The sequence below is a fragment of the Pimephales promelas genome, chromosome 11, assembly GCF_988280905.1.
Source record: "Pimephales promelas chromosome 11, fPimPro1.hap1.1, whole genome shotgun sequence".
Classification (NCBI taxonomy): Eukaryota; Metazoa; Chordata; class Actinopteri; order Cypriniformes; family Leuciscidae; genus Pimephales; species Pimephales promelas.
Genome location: NC_142779.1, coordinates 2,588,259 through 2,615,330, shown reverse-complemented (window position 1 = coordinate 2,615,330; position 27,072 = coordinate 2,588,259). Strand labels below are relative to the sequence as shown.

At 37.2% G+C, this 27,072-nt stretch overlaps 1 protein-coding gene across 2 annotated transcripts in view; it reads right to left on the bottom strand.

Annotated features, from left to right (window-relative positions):
* Positions 1-7,277, bottom strand: part of fbxo11a (F-box protein 11a) — a 44,083-nt gene extending 36,806 nt beyond the window's left edge. The window contains exon 1 of one of the 2 annotated variants that reach the window (XM_039658392.2): positions 6,953-7,277. In XM_039658392.2, coding sequence (XP_039514326.1) covers positions 6,953-7,040 — 88 coding nt within the window. In that variant the 5' untranslated portion in view covers positions 7,041-7,277. The remainder of the gene's footprint in view (positions 1-6,952) is intronic. The other variant, XM_039658393.2, reaches the window with a different exon arrangement.
* Between the last annotated feature and the right edge of the window lie 19,795 nt (positions 7,278-27,072).

The window sequence follows — 27,072 nt, the reverse complement described above, 5'->3', positions numbered from 1 at the left end:
GGGTGTGGCAGGGGGGCTAGACAGCGCCCCCTGGAACGGGGTCCGAACACTTGGTCCATAAATCAAACACGCTTGCATGTAATAATATGAAACTCGGTACACATGTTGATCTCATCGTTTCATCTATACCTCACGCTCTTACTTTTTACCCCAGCCAAACAGGAAGTCGGCTATTGAGGTTTGTTTGTAAAACGCTCGCAATGGAATGTGCAATACTCCTCCTAGAGAATTCAAACACACGGCACGAAACTCGGTCAGCATGAAGTCAAGGCATTGAGGATGAAAGTTTGCGAGGGGATTTTTGATATCTCGAACGGTTTGGCCGTGGCGAGGAAACAAAATTATGGCGAGAAACGTGAAACAGGAAGTGTGTCATAACTTCAGCATAGATTAACTGATCTTGATGAAACTTCAGCAGTGTGTTCGCTGTAAGAGGACGATCACGTGGATGTGACTATTGTGAGTCAGAGTTATAGCGCCACCAACTGGCAGCAGGAAGTGTGTCACTTTCAAACTGCTTTGATATCACCCTCTTATTTTTAACCGATTTGCTTCAAACTTCATCTGTATAATGTAAAAATACAGCAGATGTAGACCTGTGAATGGATTCTTGATATCTTTGATACTGTTGCTGTGGCAACAAATCAAACTTTAACATTCTTTTTTGATACTTTTGGGACTCTTAGCATGCTTGAAATTGCTTGAAACAGATAGATACAGATAGCTCGACAGATACATCACATTTATTAGCCAGTAGGCATGTGCAACTTTGGCAAAAGATTAAAGTAATGTCAAAAAAGTAAACAGTAAACACTAAAAGCCTCATATCTTCTAAAAATGTAATTATACATTATTTGTTTCTAAATTAAATTATACAAATATTATAATTAAACCAGTTTTTCCCTTTTTTCATTTAAGAATTATGTTTACGTTCAAAAACAGCCATAATGGTTTTAAAATTCAGAAGAAGAAAAAATAATCTGAGTCATACGTAGTGCTATACTGCCCTCTTGTGTTCAATATCAGGTAGGCCTATTGTGTATATTCCCACCGGTTAATCAACGTGTGACTCCGCTGGGACTCGGGAACTTTTAAATCGCTTACTTAAAACCGAAAGTCAAAATACAGATATCCGCACAAGACATTAATGTTGTGGAGTAGAGCGAGCATTTTAAATAAATTCCTATTAAGTAGGATTGAACTAAACAGAATGAACGTTCACTCTGTTCTGCTGGTTCCTCGCTGTTGGCGCGCACAGTTATGAATGCTTGTGCAGCCATGAGTTTTAGTTTAATTTTAAAATTAGCGCAATTTCGGGATTTGTATTATTTGAATTTATTTTTAAAAAACACAATGTTGAGTTTTATTGTAACACTGTTTAATCGCGCCCACGGTTATATTTTGTATATTATATATAATTATAATGTATTTCTGTATAAAATAATACTACAATAAAAAACACATTTGTGACCGAACTGATCCAGCAAAATTAGTCACAGTGACCCAAATTTAAAAATTGAGATTTTGATATTAATGGAAAGAGGACACTGTAAGCTTTCAAATGATACCTTGGTCATACCTTGAATGGTTGTAACGATATACAGATTTGAATTCTGGTCGTCTGCCCTTTTTTTCCAATTGAAAACCTAAGAAAATCGCTTTTAAAGTTTTTTTGCCCGTTTTTTTTTTTTTTTTTTTGATATCTTTCAAAATCCATAGCATTTTAAGGGATAAACTATTTATTTTATATAGCTTAATTTGACCAAATAGATTAACATATAAATGCAATTTAACGAGGCTGAAACTCAACTTATTTTTAATTTTTTTGAAATAAATAATTAAAAAGTCACTTTTACAAAAATGTTCTAAAATCAGAAAGATTAAAGAGGAGTCAGAGAGAAATTCAGTTTTCATACGGATTAGCCCACATAAGCAGAGAGCAGTCTGTTTTCTTTCATTTTGAATGGTTGTGTTTAAAAGTAGACATTTCAATATATATGTCTGTGAGGATACCTTATACGCTGACTTTCGGTTCATGAGACAAGCTTCAGTTCACGTGCCGCGCGTCTCCGCGTCGTGATTAGGCCTAGCCTATTGTCTGCAATTTATTTCTTATTATTAAATCCTAGTAATTGGTTGATGAAACATTGATTTAAATTAAGATAATTATTTTAAAACGAAATTTACTTTAAAGAAAGGCTTTGTGCTTGCATGTTTAAGCTATGTGAAAGTTTTAGTGCTGCTTCCAGAGAACGGTCACGTTCGGATTGTTTTTCCTCATAAATGCGAACACGGAAAATAAAATAAAGATTTTATGTTCTGGAGAGAGTCAACCCTTCTTCATCCGGTGAGTATTACTTTTGGTTTGTGCAGTGTGGTTCACATAGGCCAATTTATTAAAATATTTAATTATCTGGGAATTGGATGCTGAAATTGCCCAATTTAAAAAAAAAAATTAGTAATAATTTAAGTTTTGTGGTGTAAGTCTACGTATTTTATAGGCTAATGTTAACTTCAAATAATACTAATAGTAATTTAAAGATGTTGTAGCTAGCATTGGGTCTGGACGTGAAGGATAACTTCGGGAGTTGAAGGGACGTGTCGGTGTCGTGATTCTGTCTTCTCACACCGCGACACAGGTTCGTGGATCTGAGTGTCGCGATCGTTACAGCCTTACATAGGCTAGGCTATATTCTTCTTGCAGATAAATATACTCACGCAGTTTAGGTTAGAAGCCTCCAGTGAGTTCAACGTTTCAGGGGATACCCGGGAAATGCTCAGAGGTGACGAGGGGAGTTGAGAAGAGCAATGTTTATTTCAGCGAATTTAAAGCTTTGACAACTTTAATCGTTATTTAAATACCTTTACTCAATTATCTCGACTACGAAACCCTGTGAGATTATTTTTGAATGTCTGTTCTTTGAAATTAGCAAAAAAAAAATATATATTTTTTTTTTTGTTATTTCATGGTTTTTCCACATAATCGGCCCATATCTTAAAATGGAAGGTTGCAACTTCCGACTCATTTCGCCAGAGCGGGTCACATTTGATTTTTATTTTTTAAACAATGTAATGTGTAACCTAAAAATAAACAGATTATTTGATAAATGATATATTTAAATCTCCATATTGTAGCCTAATATCTGCAGGGCAGCCTAGTCTTAATAAATGTATGCTTCATTTTTCATTTGTAAATTTGATCAATAAATTCAATAATTTACAATAATAAGACACTATAGGGCTGTTACCCTAGGTAAGGCTGATCAAATTAAATCGGTTACACAATAATGTTACGAGATTGGTTTAACAGGAGTCAATTAAAAATCGCTGTAAAGAACGATACTTTTAAACATAACCCTAAATCACCATAAGGTGTCGCCAGATGACCGTCTTAATGAACGAGTCATGGATTCAAAATGCTGAATCATTCAGTAATGAGAAAACACATTGCTTTGAGATGCGCGATGGGTCGCTGTGATCTTTGTTTAACTATTTTCTCTGCTGAAACAGAAAAAAGTCAATATTGCATCTAAAAAGTCAATATTGCATCTAAAATGTAAGTGACTTGACTTGTGTGTGTGACTATGTTTGTTGTAGTGATAAGAGTTGCATCCTTGTTAAAGTTTAAGGCCTTGTGTTTTTGGATATATATCTTTCTTTCTTTTTTTTTTTCTTTTTTTACAAAATATGCATATAACCCATATATTTTAGATTTATTATTTGTTTTAAATTAAATTAAGAATGTATTTTTGGTAATTGAACCTGAATGAATTTAAAAATGAATGTGCTATATTTCAGATCATATATTTGTTTTTCTTAAAATTTGAACTAACTTTATTCTCAGCTGAATTATAAATATTTTATTTCTGTATGAATTAAAAACACATTTGATTTTTCTTTTTTAATCAATGTAGAATGTGTAACTGAAATATAAACAGATTAGGGCTCTGTTCGAGGACAAGTAACTAAAACCAATGTGACATGATGAATGTTTGTTTCCCAAACCATCTGAGTAACAGCTTACTTTTCTTTCTTACTATATTCTTTCTTACTATAAACTGTGCTGTAGAGCTTGCATCAGTCAAAGCAGGGTTACATTTTGCATGTCGTGCACAATAAACCTAAAGGCACCAGGGTGGCGGTGCCACCGGCTTCATATATATATGTATATATACAGTATATATATATATATATATATATATATATAGCTGTGATCCGCGATGAAGGGCCAAAGCCAGTGGCATGGCCACCCTGGTGCTTTTAGGTAACTAAGGAACCGGGGTTGCGGTGCCACCGGCTTGGGCCCTTCATCGCTGCTCGCAGCTATATTTCATACTTGTAATTGCTGTTTTAGTTCTAATCTAATCGAATTCTGTGTATGGCTTTATAATGCATAGCAGATTAGCCAAGAATATGAACGCAACATGCATAGTTTTCCACTTTCTTCCAATAAAGAAAACACTTAACATGCAATTTAGCTTGTCGTGTTCATAAGTGTTCATAACTGCTCGCCCGTATCCGCAGTGTTTCGATTGACAAATAGCCACACACACTCACAAATCCTTTCATTATAACCAACAAAGTGTAAACACAATGTAAATAAGAGAATCGTTGTACAATTAAGACAGCTGTTTTCATTATAATGGAAGTTTTTGAGAGTGTGCATAATTCAGTGATCTTGTGCTTTAGAGATTGACAGCCTTAATGATTTTAAAGTGCTTTTAAACAGTGCTTCTGTTTATTACCCATTCACAATCTGAATACCAGTTTCGTTTTTCATGATGCCAAGTACACTGCAAAGCTCCTGGATTGAAAACCGTATTTACATGCACGACCGAATCGGAAATTGCGACGATTGGACAAGACTGAAGAAAAAAAGGAAGTACTTTATTGTTCTAGTCCTGCAATTGGTACAATTTTACTGATATTGGTACAGAGTGACTACTGAAATTTTGGTACTGTGACAACCCTACCTAGAGAATTTATATAGTCACAAAAACAATCAGATTGCAAATAGTTGCCACATTTTAGGGAACACTTGACTAAATGGGAAAATATGACAACTGTTCTGTACTGTAAATATGAAACGACATTCTCATCTTAAAAATGTAGCTGTCCACCTCAACAACTGCATGAAGGAGGCCGTTTAAACCATGTGTTCAATGCAACACCTGTCTTACAACCTTGATTACAGAAAATTCCCATTAGCTGACAGCAGCCATTCATTCATGTGCTGAAACCATCCTTCAATTTCAATCTCACTCGAGTCCCATGACTCTAATTAGAAGTTAAGATGTGGTTAGTACAAACAGCTCTCCAGTTTGATTGCCTGAATCCCAAAACAAGGTGTCCTGCTGTTAGATTTGCATAGCAAATTACCAAACTATTACAGCTACTGGACTGGGTGGCCAAAAGGACTAGAGGTGCATCAGAGTTTGGACAACCTTTGAAAACATTTGGATGGTTAAACAACCATGGCATTTAATCTGTAATAACCATAAAATAACCCATCAATGACTACATGTATGAAACGCATATGATCAACACTGTTTATTAGAAAGGTTCATGACCCAACTGTCAACACCAGAGCCATGCCAGTCAAACAAAACTGTTAACTAGTCATTACAACTCATCAACAAGCCAATCAACCCCCAACAACAATAAACATGTTAATGAGGGCATCAAGTTTACAACATCCAGCACAGCTGACTAATTAAACCATGGGAAAAAAGTAAGCAGGAAGCCCTCGCAAAAAAAGTAATACAATGTTTTAGGACATAAACTTTGGTGTTCTTGGAAGTACTTTGTGTATCCTATATGTATATGGTAATGCCACAGTACTTTTTTGTAAGTGCATGGTACTCATAGTTTACATATACTTCAAAGAATACCATGGTACAACCATGACACTAGTTCAAAAACAAATGACCATGGTAAATATCCAAAATATAGCAGTAGTGTTGAACTCTGATACAAATTGAGTACTGTAATGGAATCATTGAGCTTTGATGGTATAATATATATACTATGGGCTATGGCACACTTAATAAATACCATGATATTTACATGAAACTCAAAGAACACCCCGGTAATACCATGGAACGTCCAAATAATGGATTGCTTACAAAAAGCCCCACAGATTGCCATTGTTTTTAGACATACTGTGGTAACTCAAAAGTTTCTTGGACACGTACAATGGTACAACCCTGGATTATCAAGTACCATGGTATTATCATTTGACACACCATCACTGACACTGTAGGCCTACCATGGTATTGCCACAGTACATCTTTGTAATGGAAATTACCATGGTGCAAGTGCAAACGCCATGGTGCATGGAAGTATATTACGGTACTGATAGAAAACACATTCATGTACACCAGTATTTACATACATCAGAAATACCATGGTAAAAACATGGTATTACCATGGTACTTCTGGTTATGTTAGGTGTATTCACTGCAAATGCCCGAATTAAAGAGTTTACGTTATAATCTAATAAATAATGGTGTGATAGTGGTATTTACTCAGGTTTGTGCATTATTTTGTTGGCTTAGCTGTTATGCTGCTAACAGCAGATGCTAACCATCACAGGGCTGCTAAACAACTGACCGCTGCCATTTCTCACAAATGTATAATCGTCAGTGCCACCATTTAGATTCATGCCAGATTTTAAATCACGACTGGTTCATTCTGAAAATAACATTGTCAAAATGTACACGTTAAATGAGGTTTATAATAGACAGGAGAGCAAATCAAGCCCCGTTAAACAAAGCGCGGCCTGCGGGGGGATCAGAAGCCTCGGTGTTTCCTGACGAATGAACATTAAAACAAATAACCTCAAAATACAACATCATCACGCGAATGCTGCTGGAATCTACACAAGCCGTCTAAAAGAAGAGGGACTGGTGTGAATCAAGCCCAGCTTGGTGTTTGTTATAGATATATTCACCCCTTTCTGCGTTGTTTCTGTCCGGCGGTACCGGGCGCGGCCTCGACACTCGCCGGGGTCTGCGGTTAGTCGCTCTGACGGAGTTCATTTGACGGGTTTCTGGTTAAAACACACACCGCTGCAGCCCTTTCCTCTGTATCCTTACACTGTGCTGAGCTCGGGAAATGTAAATAAAAGTCTAAAGTGCATTGCACTGAGAATCTGCTTGGTCTAGGCTCCGCAGAAAAGGCTTTACTGTCCAGGAGCTACGGTCCGAGAGCTCCGATTTCGATTTTCAGTGGCAGGAGGAGCCATTTACACACACACTCTCACACACTCACACACACACACACTCACACACTCCCATAAACAACCACATGGCGCTGCACACCACCAATCACAGTACATTTTACCCGTGCAAAAAGTACCATGGTAATACCATTGTATTACCATAGTATATACTATAGTAAATACCATGAAAATGGTAGACTAAGCATTCATTACCATGGTGCCAACAATGTGCCATGATAGCAATGAGAATTTACACACCTACACAATGACACTGAAGTCTGTATATATACCAAAACATAAAATCATTGTAAGCCTACATGTCCAAAATACTACGTTAATCCAAAAAAAAAAACACACACATAGTAGTGCCAGTAAGTTTTGTAATGTGGCAGAAACAGTGTACAGGTAAGTAATGGACAACTAAAGGTATTATATTATTTGTTATAATTAAAATATCAGTATTATATAGGCTAATATAATATTGATACACTATTTAGACTAGAGAGTTAGTTTGTTATAGTCAACAATGCAATGTCATGAGGTGCATCTTCATCCAATCCATATATTTCTATTTGTCTACAAAACTAGTTTTAGTAATCTTTAGAGGTCTTTCATAGCCTTCCATACTTAGTGCATGAACTAAAATAATCTGATGTCATTTTTCAGTCAATAAGAATCACCTTTGAATAATAAACCGTTGATGTAGGCTGGAGGTTTTTATGATTTTATATGAAAACAGTGGTCTGATTATGAAGACAAGCATGTTTTTGTTTGATTTTAACAAGCTGCGGCTGGTTACAAGGTCATTTTTATGACCTTGTGTGGTTCTCATTTTGGGCTGCATTTCCCAAAAGCATCGTGAGCTTAAGTATTGGTGCCAATGGTTTCAACATCGGCTTATGACGCAGATAGCAACACTGTGTCGGCCCAGACCCGGCCCACACCTGACAGGTGTGAAATGATGATCCGGCGCTCCGCTCCTGTTTGCCAGATCTAAAGCACATCGGGCCAAAGCAAAGCCATGTCAGCCAAGAACAAAGAAATCAACCAGAACCAGACAAATCTGAGCCACAAAATCTGTATGACGTAATCTCAGCTTTAAAAAGTGCCTGTTAACAATCAGAATCGCTGAAGGAACGAAGAGAACAGAAATAGAGACGAGCAGAAACACAGGAACTACTGACTTCCAGCCACAGCCTTAGATCAAATCAACTCCCAATAAAACACATTAAATCTCTCAAGATCTGATTCCAAAAACAGCATTACCAGCTTCACTCAATACAAACCAGTTTGACTTTATTAAGACTATAAGTTCTTATTGAGAATTAACAGGGGTTTAGATCTAGATAATGTTGATATTTATTGAAAATTATTCATTTGAAGTCACCATATGGTGATCAGCATATCTTTAGTTCAGCTCTTGACTCTTATATTTGTCTTATTTGACTGCTGTAATTGTGTGTTTATAAAACACATTTGCCACAGCAAAGAAAGAAGGAGAAAATGAGACCAGGTGATGTTTGCTGACTCTCGATTGAAATAATCTGATTGTCTGATTTTATCTCATCTCAAAAAGTGTTGTGCCTTTAACACATTTTGCACGACCAACTCTGTGATATTCCAGCCTGTGTTGCAGCAATCGGTTATTATGAGAGATTTTAGAAACAAAATTTCAAAATTAAACATTTTCAATAAACCATCAACATTATCTAAACCTAATCCCCTGTTAATTCTACACTCAAAAATTAACTACACAAAAATTCTACACAAAATGGACTAAGGTTGTGCACTTTAATACTTTCATATAATATATTTATATAGGCTACAGTTTACTTATAATAATTGTGTTTTTTGACTTGAAATGTTTGTTTTTTTTTCTATTAAGGTATAGCAATTATGTTTCAATTTAACAGTACAAAATTCTAATGCGTTCGTTGTCTAAACACAAACGTGTACATTCAGGGGGTGGCAGTATAGTGCAAGCCGACTGCCTTTTTGCCCGAACTTAATTCTATTTTGTTCAATCTGCTTAAATATATGTACAACTTAAGTTTACTTAATCCGTTTGTGTTGAATTATACATGATTGATTTGTGTTGCATTAACTGAAACTGGGCAGTGCTTTTAGTTCCCAGCATGCTTTGCATATGGTTGAATTAAGAGAGAATTAATGTTAAAATTAAGTGTTATTTTAAGTTTTTTTGAGAAATTTAGAAAAGGGGAAGACTTGATAGTGTATAATAGTTTTTAATGTTAATTAACATTGTAATTATTAAACCATTTAAATTACAGTGGGTTACCATTGTGGAGAAGAGTGGAGCATTTGACTGATTTTATTATTTTATATCGCTTTAGATGAAAGAGCATGTAAACCTTAGCATTGAAAATGCTAATATGTGTTACTGTTAGCAAATAGCTAGCAAAAGTCTATCAATTTCATGAAATGTCACTGAATCAAATGAAAAATGAATGGATGATTGAATATAATAAAATACCTTTGAATCAAGTCAGGAAGCCTTTAAAAATTTGAGTCTACTTAAATTGGGTATTTTAAAAATTACTTGATTCCATTATGTTGAAGTTACATGAACAAATGTTTGTTTAACATAATCCAGTTATTTGGAACCTGTTGACGAAAAAAAATTAATTAAAGACAACATATAATTTTTTTGAGTGTATATAAGAACTTTTGTAGTCTTATGACAAAAATAAAGTCAAACTCATAGTGAGTGAAGCTTGTAATGCTTATATGGAGTTTTGTACAGCAATCAGATATTTAAAATGTCCTTTATTTGCAGTTGATTTCTAGATTCAACAAGATTCTGTGTCTTGTTTTTGCTCGTCTCTTTTGGGGCTGGACCATCATTCAAATGAGACTGAGTGACAGGTGGCGGTGATGATGGAGATGAGACAGGGATGGAAGGAGAGCATCAATGACGGGAGTGATGGGAAGTGAAGTCCTAGAATTCAGGAGAGAGAGAGATCTGATGAGGCCAGGAGAGGGCGTCGTGGAGCGCATTGTGACATTAGTAAATTCAACTTCCTGTCACTCAGATTCAAATTCCAATAATCTGAAAAATAAGAGTCAATAACGCTGTCAATAACTGGAAGTTTGCTTTTAGATACTGTATTTCTATTTGCATTAGTTGTAAATAATTTTTCATTGTATGCTGCTTGAATTTATTTTAACTGTCTTTAACAACACTCTTAGAAGAAAAGGTTCTATATAGAACCTTAAAAGGTTCTATCAGCGCTACATATTTGGAACCCCTAAAAGGTTCTATACACTCTTAAAAAAGGGTTCCTCTGGGTTCTGTAATCTGTATAGAACCCTGGGGTTCCATACATGGCCAATAGAACCTTTTACCCCAAAAAAATGGTTCTATATAGAACAATTGGGAATTTAGCACAACCCCTGTGTTTAGAAACAAAATGACAGATTGCTAATGGTAATTTTATTATTCATACATTATTAAATATTAATGTTGCAGTCATTTGTGCCCCCTTTGCACAGCAGGTGATAGTATACTAAGCAGTCATTTACAATCACAAAATAAATCATACGTTTTGAGAGAAATTAATAATACATGGGCCTTCATTTAAACAATATGTCTGTTGATGATTGAACTTGATCAAAAACAAATTGATGACGCGTTTAAATAACATTATTTATGGCACAGAACTAAATGTTTGGCCTGAGTGTGTTTTCACAATCAATCAATCAATCATGTTAGTTAGTGATAGTGATGCAAGTAACATTATAAACAACATAAATAAAAATATATTAGTTACTCTAGAATGTTTAATGATAACCACATACCAAAAAAAAAAAAAATAATTCAATAATCAAAGACGAAAATAGCTATTACAGATGCTATTTCTGACCTTGTAAATTTGCATGTTGTTCTATAGTTTGGCCACTAGATGTCACTGGACATCACTCTATTACAACACACTGACTAGATAATAATGCCCATATACTGTAGATGTGCTTTCTAAGCTGTTATGTGTGGTTTCTTGGCACCAGTAGAGTTCAAGACTTCAGATATATTCTGGTTGCAGACTCTAATAGCCTATTGTTCTGTCCTCATCAGATGAAAGTGTTGTCCATATCTACAATTGTTGAAGATTCATTCATTATCATCTTATAGAAACTGTGTGTGTGACTTCACAGTAATGAAATCTAAAATCCCTCATAATTACTGAGTGCTGGATCACATGTGGAAATATCACAGAGTTGGTCATGCAACGTGTATTAATGGCACAACACTCTATTGATCAGTTTTTAAGATAGGATGAAATCAGAGAATCCGATTATTTCATGATGATTATATTTCGAGCAATAGTCAGCAAACTCATTTTCTCCTCCTTTCTTTACTGTGGCAAAGAAATGTAGAGGTTTTATATTCAAGTGTTCCTCAAATATGGGGCAGTAAAAACAAATAAAAAAAATATGCAAAAATTTGCTAAATTTAAGCCCATGTAGTCGTAAAACTTTTTGAGTTTCCTTTTTTTTTTCTTACAATGTTTTAAAAATGGGAACGTTACTTTTGAACTTTCTCTGAATACACTGGAACAATTAACATTTAAAAAAACAAACAAAAAAAGTTCTATGAACAATGTATAATACTTGTTGTGAGAACATTATTAAAGACCAGATTAAGCATTCTATAGGAAAAGCGTTGCCATAATGTGTCTGAGAACATAGAAATGATTCTAAACTTGTGCACATAATATATCAGCTGATCATTGGATCAAATATTGAATCTACTCCACAATATGAAGGCAACAATTAGTGCTTTATGCCCAAATGTGTACCTACTGTCAGAGAATATTGTTGTCCTGCTATGGCACGCGTGTGAGGGTGTGGCACACACACACACACACACACACACAGGCTATCAGTGAACTCCAGCTGGTGCTGCCAGTGACAGGAAGCTATGTGTGTGTGTGTGTAGCAGGATGTGGCATGTCGCTCACATCAACAGTTGCACAGTTCCCTTTGGTTGGCGCTAAAGGAACCGAAACTGCTTGTTGTCAAGGCCAGGACTGAGACTGCTCATTTCTGCAAGACTGTAACACACCTGATCTACTGAGATTTCTCTGGCTGAGGTTGGTGCCTCTCAGTTCCATTCAAAACGACTGCAAAACTTTCATCCAGAGAACTTTTGAATTGACTCATTTGTCAGACTGTTTTATAGTGTTTTCAGATTTCTTATACATGCATCAAACAGTTTACCTTGGTGTTGCTTTTTTGCATCATGTCCGTCCACCCAGTCTTATTGCTTCTTTGTTTAAGATGCATTTAATGTGAACGTGTTCTTTGGGGATCAAACCCTTAACCTTTGAGTTGCTATAGTGCCAGTGCCAGTATTTATTATTATTGATATTTTGAAATAGGTTGTAGGCCTATTTTAGTTTGCAATATAGAATGCCAAGTAATAATTAGACAAATAGATTAGGGAACAAGCTAAAGAAAAGGTGAAATACTGAGAAGAAAGGGTATTGTTTTTGTCCTAGTGCTTTTACCAGTGGTTCTCCTAAATTTGGGTTATTTTAGAAATTTGACCTATTTCCTAAAAAAAATTATACATACGAATTCGGGTTGATTGGGACACATTTTTTTGTGTGTGACGTCATCGCGGTGCAATTTTTACATTTTTAACATGGAACTCCTGATGCATAGCTGTCAACCCTCCCGTTTTTTCCGGGTTTCTCACGTATTTTAGCTCTTTTCCCGCTGTCTTCCCGTTTGAGTATTTTCCCGTAAAATATACCGTATTTTTACTCTCTGATTGTGTGAGACGTACGGGCTCGGACAGATTCGGCTTGAAGTCGTTTATCCTCGGAATCGGATGCGGTGCCGCGCGTGCTGGCCGGAGACACACTGGCTGCGTGGTGTGTCCGTTTTTATTGCACGCTGCCTGCGTGACACGCGCGTCTCCAGAAAACGCGTGCATGCTAGAAATAGAACTGACGCCTATTTTTCACGCGACAGGCAGGCGTGTATCTTTGCCTGGAATTTCTTTGCCTGGAAATAAAAAAAATAAATAAAAAATAGGAAACGATGTTTAGGCTAGCTGAATGTAATTTTGTACTCGAATACATATTAATACATTACATTTTGATGTTTGAAAGTCTAGGTTTTTACATACATTCAGATATCAATGTAATTTAAACAAATAATAATTATTATAAATAGATTTTGAAATATATGAATAAAATATATTTTCTTTTTTTCCATTTGTTTCTTAAGCTCTTAACAATGTGATTACATGAAGAAGAAAAAAAAACTTGACAAAAAAAACGTTCTGGGCCTCAGGAGGATATAAAGATAGTGTGTCTTCTGAGTGATGGTCCACCATCAGGCTAAATAGGCTCTTTAAAGCTACACAAAATGTGTAAATGTAATTAAAATAAACACAGCCCACTTCCCTATTTTGCGGATTTTGGAAGATGTGTGATAGGCTAAATGTTGAAATTGTTGTCCAAATGCTAGAGCAACACATGCTAATCCAAATGTAGATTTTTTCCCCTTTAAATGACACTGTCTCTTTCTCTCTCACACATAGGCTAGTTATGAACACCTTAGACTTTTAAGGATTGTGCTTTATTTTTAAAGTTTGTGGGTGAGAATCGTGCAAAAAAAAAAAAATCCCTTATTTTGGGGATGGATTCCGGGAAAACTCCCTTATTTTCAATGTTCAATGTTGACAGCTATGTCCTGATGAATAATGAACATCATACCTGCATGCAAAGTGCAAGTCCTTCCCAACTAACACACAAAGTAGAAGTTACGTAAAGTATTGGTAATGTCATGACTTACTAATTGACAAGTAACTGCTAGTAATATATTTTTGCTCTTTATATAGGGACGTGATAGCGCATGCCTCCGCATGCGACAGGACAGGAAAAGTTAATTTTTCTGAGGTGAGAGACTTTTTATTTCACGTTATAGAATAATTACACAGATAATTGCCTGACAACATCTCATCTGACCGCAGATACTGAATCAAGACAACGCGTTTTTGTTTTTCTCAGGCACACTTTACTTAAAGTCCCCGTGAACCGGAAGTTGCAAACGATTTTTCTCCAGTGCTGTGACGTATTTCCAAGTGAAACGGAATATTGAACAGAGGGCAGGGTTTTACTCTAGCGCTCCTCCTCTTCATCTCTCGCTCATAGCAAACTAACGGTTTGAGGGGAGTGGTTAAGCGTTTCCCCACCCAAACTGTGAAACCTACGTCATCAGAAAAAGAAACCGTTCCAGACCGGAAGTAACTTTTCAGATTTTGATTAAAGATTACTAAGGTAAAACATTTTTTTAATATATATTCACTTGCACGGATTAATTGTTCACCACAAGACTAGTAATATGGGCTAACAAAGTAAATAGGTTCAATTTTGATTTCACGGGGACTTTAAACTGCGTCTGACAGAAGAGTCAGTCAACGAACCGTTTTCACGCACGTATTTCAAAATAAAAGTCTCGATTCAGAAAATAAACAGGACTCTGAAACTTTCTGAGAAGTTACTACATTTGAATTTACTTCGTGACCGTTAAAATGTGTGCTCTTATGATTGAAATTCGGACATAATAAGTCTACTTTATCCGCCATGCCCATGTTGTTACTGTTACGTGACTTACCAGCAGTTGCATCGCTTCCCTTTCATTCATAAATCTCCTGTGGCCTCATTCATGATGCACACTTCAGGGGCCAGTTGCATAAACATATTATGTTAAGACTGAACTAGTATGACTAACTAGCAGTTAGTTAGGGGTAATCAGTCTTAGGCCTACTGTTCGGTATCAAATTAGATCAATGTACGTTTTCATGCAACTTAGGCTACTTTAAAAAGTTACGAAAAGTCTTGGATGGAAAAAAAAATGGATGACCAACTTGTAAAACTAGTCTTAGGAGTTTATATACAACTCGCCCATGAATCTTGAAAGAAGCAGTAGGTCATCAGGGGACCTATGCATACTACATAGTAGGGAAGTATTCGATTTTGGATGCAGCCACGTTGTTGTTGCTTCTTTGACTTGCCACCCAACTCACCAGTTGAGAAACTGTTCTGAACCATAACAGATTTATATACCGGTATATTTTTCCCCATGAAGAAGATGATTAAATGGATGAAAGAACCCAGAATATCACTTGGGCTCTATTGACTTTGATGCTTACTGCCCACCTAGTAACCACCCAGAACAGCCTAGCAACTACATAGCAACGTACTAACAACTTCTCACAATGCCTACTGCACAGCAACCGCACTGTAACTTTTGCACAGGCAAATGCCACTAAATTATTAATCAGATGTTTATCTGTTATACAATTTGCTTTAAGTGGTCGGAATGTATTTTTTCTCGGTCTTAATCCTCTTTTTTCATCTAGCTCGCCACTCCGCTCTCTTAGTGTGATCTAGGCCGCTGCCATGACAACCGTATCATATAAAAATCACATGCCCATGTGATGCTATCAGTCTGGCCATTGCTCTCAAACCAGTACTGACACAGTTATCGACTTTTTCCGGACGGGGTTGTTTTTACTCGGCTTAATCTAATGTTTTTACCCCAAACCTGACTTTATGTAACCATAAACAGCTCATCTTTGTCCTTACTGAACCTCCACCTTCTTCCTCGTTGAACATCTGAGACTTCATTTTACACACACCGTGTATGTCGAGTCTGCGGTTATTGATCCGCCCGCTCTGAGAGGTCGTTCCCCCCTTAAAAACAACTCAGTCATGGCGAAAAAGACATATAAGTAGCTTTTAAAGCAGACGGTGTGCAGATTTCAGGGGGATTGGGATATTGTATTCGTAATGTTCATCTATTAGCTTTTCAGTCACATGGAAGCCATTTTGTTGAATGAAGATGGCCTAGTGTGATGGGTTTTTAGTTCTTCTATGATAGACGTCTCAGCCGAGGATGTTTTTTTTGCTGGACTTAGATTTGCTAATTTGATTGTATTTCCAAAAACAATCAGTAATGTGTGCGCAGCTGCTCTCAGACATGTTCGGTCTTGTCTGATTGTTTGGATCTAAATGACGTAGTGACTGACTATACTGCACTGCACCCACTTATTTTTGAGTTTAAGACTGTCTGTCCAGTGTCCATGTAGTTGTTATTTTGCTAGTGATGTAATCTGATCCATTTTACTCTATAGCCAACATCCCGTACATCTACATCAGTTGCCATAGTAATGACTTCAGCGTCAGCACGACGCCAAGACACTTTCTCATACAACATCTAAGAGTGAGGAGAGGAATCAGGACATTTTGACTCTGCTCACGTCTGCATTCATTAGACATAATTTTATATAGTTAAATAATATAATAATACATTATGGAATAAAATATGCAGATAATAAAAATCTAATAAATAGATAAAATAATTATAATAATTTAAAATAGCCTAATTGTTTTTGATGTTTTTTTCAAATAAATTTTCCACTTCACAATCTTAGACTTCATTATTTTGTCATTTACCCATAAACTGAACTGTTAATGATTTTGCTAATTGTTGGGCCTGTACTATTCATGATAATATTAATACATGTATTTGTATATATTTTAAGTGTTTTTTATATTTATTTCAATTTCTATATTTATTTGTTTATATTAATTAATTGATTTTGTTTATTTTAAAAGATATCAAGGTCTAACATAAAAGTTTGTGTGTTTATATATATTATATATATTATATATATTTGAATATCTGGAATCTGAGGGTGCAAAAAAATCGAAACATTGAGAAAATTGCCTTTTAATTTGTCCATTTATGTTTGCGATTGTGCTGCTTTCACTCACAAAAATAAATGTTTTCGTATATTTACAGCAGGAGATTTACAAAATAGCTTCATGGAACATGATCTCTACTTAATACCCTAATGATTTTTGGCATAGAAGAAAAATCGATAATTTTGATTTGCCACAAATATACCGGTGCGACATGTGACTGGTTTTGTGATACAGGGTCACATTTATTAATTTTGTATTATTCTGTGCTCTAAAATATTTCATCAGCTAAAAAAGCTTTTTGCAAGTACAATCTCTATAAAATGACTTTACTTTTGTACAGTTCTGGTACTGCGTTGGGTCAACAATAATCTACTGAAGAATCCACTGTTCTAGATAACAGGTAGTTCACTGAGAATTGGGTTCATTGATACACACTTATTTAGCACAAATAACCATCACAGCCACACACTCAGATTATACACTGGAGCACGTACAGCAGTTCTCACAGTTTACCTTCACACCTCCCCGACACACACTGCGAGTGTGTCATACTGCAGCCCACACACATGCCAACGCTCCAGCCAGGGTGCATGCTGGGAGTCAGAGGCTGTTGCTGAAGGATTGCTTCTGTATTTGAGGAAATGACAAATAAGGAAGTCTTAGATGATAACAAGGACAAAAGGTTTGTTCATATTATAATTACTGCAATTGTGTGATTTCAACTTGTAAAAGGGTTAACGTCCTCGTAGAGCTCGTAATTACGGGAGTTTGGGAGTTTTCTGAGAGCTTGTACCACATGACCACTGTACCACCTGACCACTGTCTGACCACATGACCACTGTACCACATAACCACTGTCTGACCACTGTACCACCTGACCACTGTCTGACCACTGCACCACCTGACCACTGTCTGACCGCTGCACCACCTGACCACTGTACCACATGACCACTGTACCACCTGACCACTGTACCACCTGACCACTGTCTGACCACTGTACCACCTGACCACTGTCTGACCACTGCACCACCTGACCACTGTCTGACCACTGCACCACCTGACCACTGTACCACCTGACCACTGTACCACATGACCACTGTACCACCTGACCACTGTACCACATGACCACTGTACCACCTGACCACTGTCTGACCACTGTACCACCTGATCACTGTCTGACCACTGCACCACCTGACCACTGTCTGAGCACTGCACCACCTGACCACTGTACCACCTGACCACTGTCTGACCACATGACCACTGTCTGACCACTGTACCACATGACCACTGTCTGACCACTGCACCACCTGACCACTGTACCACCTGACCACTGTACCACCTGACCACTGTCTGACCACTGTACCACCTGACCACTGTACCACATGACCACTGTACCACAGGACCACTGTCTGACCACTGTACCACCTGACCACTGTACCACATGACCACTGTACCACCTGACCACTGTCTGACCACTGCACCACCTGACCACTGTACCACCTGACCACTGACTGACCACTGTACCTCATGACCACTGTACCACCGTCTGACCATTGTACCACATGACCACTGTACCACATGACCACTGTACCACCGTCTGACCATTGTACCACATGACCACTGTACCACCTGACCACTGTCTGACCACTGCACCACCTGGCCACTGTACCACCTGACCACTGACTGACCACTGTACCACCGTCTGACCATTGTACCACATGACCACTGTACCACCTGACCACTGTCTGACCACTGCACAACCTGACCACTGTACCACCTGACCATTGTACCACATGACCACTGTACCACCTGACCATTGTACCACATGACCACTGTACCACCGTCTGACCATTGTACCACATGACCACTGTACCACCTGACCACTGTCTGACCACTGCACAACCTGACCACTGTACCACCTGACCATTGTACCACATGACCACTGTACCACCTGACCATTGTACCACATGACCACTGTACCACCGTCTGACCATTGTACATGACCACTGTACCACCTGACCATTGTACCACATGACCACTGTACCACCGTCTGACCATTGTACCACATGACCATTGTACCACCTGTCTGCTGCAGTTTCATTTAGGAGATGATAGAAACACATAATTCCTAGTCCGAATATAACGTCACATCTTGTCATCTTGAGACTGCGGTAATTACGGCATGCCTTGAAAGCAGCATAACTTTACCAAAAATATCCAAATTTACTTTTATACAGAAATTTAAAACATCCATTATAGAAGAGGTGTTTTCAAGTTATATATTTAGAGCATCTTTGACCCTAAATATTACCCATACACTGTAATAATAAACATTTCTCATTAAATAATAATATACGTACGTACGGTATATAATTATTACTACTATCGGATTTATAGAGTTCTGACTAAACGACACATAAAAACAGCTGTGCTCATCTATAAAATATTCCATCAGTTAAAAAATATCCGTATGCAAGTACAATCCCTATAAACTGCTTTTTAAAACCCTTTATCTCGTCCTCACAAAAAAGAAAAGAAACAAAACAATAACTATGGAAAATTCAGAGTGTGAATCCTGATAAAAGAGGTGTGTTTAAGCCAAGTCTGAATTGCATATTTAATGTTTCCTGTTAAATAAATGAATAGGTCTGGACAGGACGAGCGCGGCGTCACGGCCCATTTACCCCCAGTGAATCAACAAGTCTGTCTGCTAAGTGCTAAGAGACAGATATCAGCACTAGTGCCGAACACACACCCCTGGCCTGTCCCGTCACAGATACCCCAGCCTCAGAGAAAGGGCAGATGGCTCATTACCATAAATAGGACAGTGAGAGCGAGTGAGGACCCGCCATAAGGACACTGAACCCCCTCAAAAACATGTAAAAGAAGGGCAGGTTGCTAGGAGAAGGAGAACGTGCCCCCCTCCGCCCGGCGCTCGTGTTGGAGGCCCTCGCTGCCGCTCTCGGGGCCGGGGCTCGGGGACAGATGGCGGACGGGTCGGCTTGATCCAGCGCTGTAGGACCCTGGCAGCAGCGTCTCCTCGCACCTTCTCCTGCCCGGCCCGAGCCGCACCGCACTCTAAGAATAGATCAGCACTGCGACACTTTGTCCTTTAAAGGGATAGTTCACTTTGAAATTAATTTTTGCTATGTTTTAGCTTACCTCAAGGGCATCCGAGATGTCAGTAGTTTCAATTTTGATATTTTTAGGTCAAACCGTTCTTGTCTGTCAGTCATATAATGGAGGTCTATGGTCACCACCTCAAAGAGCATGCACAGAGAAGTCCAAATTATACATGATTCAATGACTCGTAAATGTAAGTACACATTGATGGCCTAAGACACGAAACGAGCGGTTTGTGAGAGAAAACGAACAGTATTTATATCGTTTTTACCTCTTTTAACCACAGCCACGTCCAAGTGATCTGAGGGCGCAGAGGACGCTTCGGTCTGCGCAAGCGCCGGAAGTGATCTGTTCGTTTTCTCACACAAACCGCTCGTTTCGTGTCTCGTGTCAAGTATGAATTTGTTTTACTTTACACATTTTATATATACTATATATATATATATATGAAACACAGTGTTTTATATTTATTTCTAGAATTTATACTGTATATACAAAATATTCAAATTATCTAATTAAATGATATAATCTATTTATGAATGTCCCCTTAAACCATTAGGAGAGATGAAACAATATTTGTATTTTATCTTTTTCTCAATTAACAAAAGCAATAGTTTTAGTTATGCTTATCAATGTCAACACTTCACCCTGGTCAAGAAATAGTAAATGTATTAAATGTGAACATTTTTGGATTGTTCACATTTAATGTTCACCCATACAAAACTATGGAAGCATATTTCCGACACTGAATAAAAATAAATAAATAAGTCAAAATAAGTGTGAGAAATAAAGTTGCAATTGCGAGAGATAAGGGGCGCAAATATGAGAAATAAAAGAAACGTAAAAAAAGAGACTATTTATCTCACAATTGCGAGTTTATATCTTGAAATTCTGACATCTTTTCTCAGAATTGTGAGATATAAACTCACAATTGGAAAAAAAGAATAGTTTAAATCTCACAATTCCGACTTTACAACAATCAATTGCGACTTTATATCAATCAATTTTGACTTTATATCTCGCAAATCTGACTTTATAACACGCAATTGCGACTTTATTTCATGCAATTCGGATTTATCATTTTATATCTCACAATTGTGAGAAAAAAAGTCAGAATCGTTGTGAGATAAAAAAAAATTGCCTTTTAATTTTTCATTCTGATGCGAAAACAAGCTTCCATGCAAAACTCCCGCCACAATGCCGGAGGTTGTTAGTGGTTGCCAGGGTGTTGCTAACGGTTCACTAGGGTTTTTTTCAGGTCATTGCTGCAGTTAAGTGTTCAATGCAGTTGCTATAGGGCGTTGCAAGATATCATAACTTACAGATAGAAGTTTTTTTCAAATTAAGTGTCTGAGAAAATATGCAAATGACTGAGAGACAGTAACAAGAAAAAGAGGGAAACTGGACTAATAAACACAAGAAATAATGAAAGCTAATAATGACAATAGATGGCTGGCGTTTGCAGAAGTGTGTGTGTTATTATGTAAAGCGAGAAAGGAGAAGCTGCAGCCGTAGCCCCATTTCGCTGTCTCACCACCTCCCCATGACTCCTGGTTGCGTAGGAACACGAGGCCCATTCTGCCCTGCGGACACACTCATCGCTTCATTAGGCCCTGCTCACTGAGGCGGGGAGAGCGAGGCAGCACGCGTTCTTCACACACACACACACAGTTCCCTAAAATCCACAGAGCCTGCAGGCAAGGGTCACACACACACACACCCGCTCATGAGGAAAACACACTCATCAACACATCTGTGGCCTCATTCTCTGTGTGTGTGTGTGTGTTTACTGTACATTTTCACACTTACATTTGCACTTCACCTTAAAACACACTTAAATGAATAGTTCTGGAATGCGTTCGGATTGGTTCATTCAAATGTAATGTTCCCAGCCAATCGATTTCACGTATTCATTACTATGCCCCTCCTCCTCCCCAGCTCCACTTGCCTAGATCTGCTCTCTCTAGCATGTTTCCTTTCATTTATGTTCAGGGGATTTAGCAGAACTGGCTAACTGACTCGGGTCAGACTGTTCCGACTTGCGATTTTCGTTGAATGGACGATCAAATCTACGGAAAGTCCCATTAACGTCCATTGATGGGGTCAAAACTTTTATACTATAACTCTATTAGAGTGTTTAAGCTTCACCCACCAAGTATCTTTCATCGCGAAGCCTATAGCAACTTACCTTAGGACATGCTAGCAATGGTCTTAAACATGCTAGCAACATGTTAAAGCTAGAAAAGTGCTAATTCATGTTAGCTGTGTGTTAAAACATGCTATTAATGTGCTAATTCATGTTAGCTGTGTGTTAAAACATGCTATTAATGCGCTAATTCATGTTAGCTGTGTGTTAATAATGTCCGAATTCATGCTAGCAAAATAGTTAAAACTAGAAAAGTGCTAATTCATGTTAGCTGTGTGTTAAAACATGTTATTAATGTGCTTCATGTTAGCTGTGTGTTAAAACAAGCTATTAATGTGCGAATTCATGCTAGCAACATAGTTAAAACTAGAAAAGTGCTAATTCATGTTAACTGTGTGTTAAAACATGCTATTAATGTGCTAATTCATGTTAGCTGTGTGTTAAAACATGCTATTAATGTGCAAATTCATGTTAGCTGTGTGTTAAAACATGCTATTAATGTGCTAATTCATGTTAGCTGTGTGTTAAAACATGCTATTAATGTGCTAATTCATGTTAGCTGTGTGTTAAAACATGCTATTAATGCGCTAATTCATGTTAGCTATGTGTTAAAACATGCTATTAATGCGCTAATTCATGTTAGCTGTGTGTTAAAACATGCTATTAATGTGTTAGCCTAATTCATTTTAGCTGTGTGTTAAACATGCTATTAATGTGCTAATTCATGTTAGCTGTGTGTTAAAACATGCTATTAATGTGCTAGCCTAATTCATTTTAGCTGTGTGTTAAACATGCTATTAATGTGTTAGCCTAATTCATTTTAGCTGTGTGTTAAACATGCTATTAATGTGCTAATTCATGTTAGCTGTGTGTTAAAACATGCTATTAATGTGTTAGCCTAATTCATTTTAGCTGTGTGTTAAACATGCTATTAATGTGCTAATTCATGTTAGCTGTGTGTTAAAACATGCTATTAATGTGCTAGCCTAATTCATGTTAGCTGTGTGTTAAAACGTGCTATTAATGTGCTAATTATGTTAACTGTGTTAACATGCTATTAATGTGCTAATTCATGTTAGCTGTGTTAAAACATGGTATTAATGTGCGAATTCATGTTAGCTGTGTGTTAAAACATGCTATTAATGCGCTAATTCACTAGCTGTGTGTTAAAATATGATATTAATGTGCGAATTCATGCTACAAACATGCTAATTCTGGTTAGCAATGTGCTTAAACATGCTGTCTGTCTGTTTTTCTTTTTTTACTGTTCCTTCAAAACCTTCAAGCTTCTTCAGACTTTCACAAACATCTTTAACATTTAAATTTGATATAAAGTATTACAAATACAAAATAAAGCATTTAAACACATTCAACAATTGCGAAATCAAAGACTTCTCACTAGTGATTTTTCACATTTTCAGATACAAACACAGACACGTGAGTACGTGTGATATGTAGACGCATCAGTCCCGCGTGTTGTTGTTGTTGTCTGGGGTTTGAAGTTCTCCGCTAGAACAATGATGGCAGCTTTAGCATGTGCTGCGGCCCACGCTGGGGCTGACGGTGCCAGTGACGGTGGCAGACACAGCATCACAATTGTCCCACAAGACAAAAGTGCACTTGTGCCTGAGGCTGTGGGTGAGGGGCTCTTCAGTGCGCTGCGTTCCTCTACCAAACACTACTAGCTGTCGAAAAATATAGAAAATATCGATTTCTCCATTTTAATTCATTTTTAAGAACCGATATTGTTTTCTAAATCCCCAAGATTTTAGGGTATGTTATCAACGATGTAATAAAAACAGAAACGTGTTTACTTTGCATTTTTTCGCGTACTGTCGACAGCGTTGTCGAAGCGATCCCCCGTTCACAAAGTCTGTGTTCGAAATCGCTTCATTCAATGAAAACGAGTGAGTGATTTCAGACACTGCACATATTTTTGACACATGACATCACAAATTCGTGTTTTTGTAATTTACACGCAGATGATGTCATTCTCCTATTTAAAAACTTGCACGTTGAAACCCATTTTCAAAAGTTTGCGTCCCAAAACACATTGACGTGTAAATGAACGGCCAACACGCATACAATTTTTCTGGTTTTAGTTGAAAATGGTGTCGTGTAAACGGCCCCTCGGTCTATTAGTAAAGTTCGGATCTTACTGACTCTGATCTTTGAATCCCATTCAGCAAAATTAACGTCATTTAGTTGATTTCAGCAGAATATAGTTGGTAACAGTTTAGTTTAGGGTCCAATTCTCATTATTTATGAATGCATATTACTAAGATATTGGCTGATAATTAGTACTTAATGCCTTATTCTGCATCCTTTAATCCACCCAATACCTAAATTTAACAACTACCTCACTAACTGTTAATAAGCAGTAATTAAGAGTTTAAAGTGATAGTAAATAGTGAAAATTGGACCCTAATCTAAAGTGTGGCCATCTGGTCTGAAGATTATAATACTTAAATGTAGGGCTGTCAAACGATTAATCAGGGTTAATCGCATCCAAAATAAAAGTTTGTGTTTGGGTGTACTGTGTATAATTATATATATATATATATATATATATATATAAATACACACACCTGCTTGTATATATTTAAGAAATATTTTCATGCATATACTGTATATTGATTTATATAATTTATATTTTAAATAAATAAAAAAATATTTTATATATAAATAATATTTTTTCTTAAATATGCATATGTGTGTATATATATATATATATATATATATATACACAAAATAATTATACACACTACACACACATATATTATGTAAAAACAAACTTTTATTTTGGATGCGATTAATCGTGATTAATCGTTTGACAGCCCTACTTAAATGTAAGTTTATGGGATTTTTAAACCCATTTTACCGTATTGAATAGAAATGATGGCTGTGCAATATCATCTCTGAGATCATCAAGATGAGAAACGACTCATAATCACAGTCATTTGTGTCTCTGGGTTGATCTTTTGTTTTGGCGTCTCTCTTGAACAGCCGCCAGTTCGTCTAACAAAAGCCCTTCTAAACAGTCCTGAAACACAATACACTAGTTGGAGGTGCAAATCAGATTATCCTATTGATCCTGTGTTGTTTTATTGCCTCTGTAAATTTTGTTTTTCTTCAGTAATGGTCGTTTCGTACACGCCAATGAACACCTTTAGCAGTTAATTAAGTGAAAAGTGAACAAGTCTGAGTCGTAAAGTCTTAAAGGAACAGTGTTTAATCAAGTCACAAAGTGCAGGATGTATTTGTAATTTTAATTATTCACTGTTGGACTGTCCTCATCTCTTAAGTCGCAGGTTTACTTGCGCTCCATGCGTATTTTTCATCCGTGTGTTTACATTTCATCTTATTGTATTGCTTTTCTGGTATCTTTTTAAAGCCAGTCACTATGGCACTAATCAATACAACAAAAAAAGAGTTTATTTATTCTGTATATCAAGGCCAAATCAGGCCGAGACTGTGGGTTAATTTCACAATTTTACACTGCATGTCGAGTGTTTTATTAGCATCATGTGTCTATCAGCACAGATAAGAGACGAGCAGGAGCTGTTGACACATTTCATAAAGGCCTGACACACACAAAGGCCTGTCAAACACGGGGCTTCTGTAAGCAAACACACACTCCACTGTCACAGTGTATAATAAGGCTCTCTGTGTCAGCCAAACGCCACCCGTGGAGATCATCCACACTTCACATCTGGAGGCGCAGAGTCTGTCCAAACGCCGCCTGCTTGTGTTTAAAGTCCCCATGAAATCAAAATTGAAGTTCTTTGTCTTTTAGTATGAATTTGTCAGCCTTACTGTTATCTATATGCTTGTGTGCTCCAAAACAATGACACAATTCACATTTACAAGATATAAGCTTCGAAAACAGTTTTTCACTGCATGTCGACAATATGGATCTGTGATTTTGATGACATCACTCTGCACTTCAGCTTCTCATGAGATTTTCTGTCCAATCAAATGCTCTCTAAAATCTGAAGCTCCGCCCCCTACAATATAAAAAGACTCTGATGCTGCAGCTCAAATTCACACTATTTTCTATATTGTGAATGGCACATAGTGCACTATATAGGGGGAGGAGCTGCTCGATATGCCCCACCCCATTTTCCTGTTTCATTGGAAATTACATCAACACATTAAATAATGCTGTGCGTTTCAAGGCACTTCAGTGAGCCTTTAAAAGTCTTATGTTCTATCACTCATGTGCATCTTCGTGTGTGTGTGTGCGTGCATTTCTTGAAAATATAATTTTTAGGAATTGTATTTTTTGCACAATTCTTCCAACCAAAATCATTATTTTAATTGTTATGTTACACACTATTTGAAGCACCGCTAAGGGACAAAATGATGAAAACTACCATCATATGGTTTTTATTTTTTAGAAAGAAAAGAAACACAAGGCAGATGGCCAATGGGAGTGCCACAGTTAGTCGGAACTTGCCCTCAGGTGAATGCAAATGCTTCTTGTTCACCCGGTTTGGCCACCCTTATGCCTTTATCTATGTAAATTCTCTTAAACTGCCAGAAAGTAAGGCGGTGACATGTGTGTTCAGGATTTGCCTTCAGGATTTTGTGAGACATAGTACCTAAATGTAGTTTGACATACAGTTGACAAACATTGAATCTGAATCCCAAATAGGGACTTGAGAGATGTTTGAACAGTAACTGTATAGAATCTAAAACTCCCAAGCATCTGCATAGCAACACTCTGACAACAACCCAAAACACACAAGCATCTGCATAGCAACACTCTGACAACAACACAAAACTCCCAAGCATCTGCATAGCAACACTCTGACAACCACCCAAAACACCCAAGC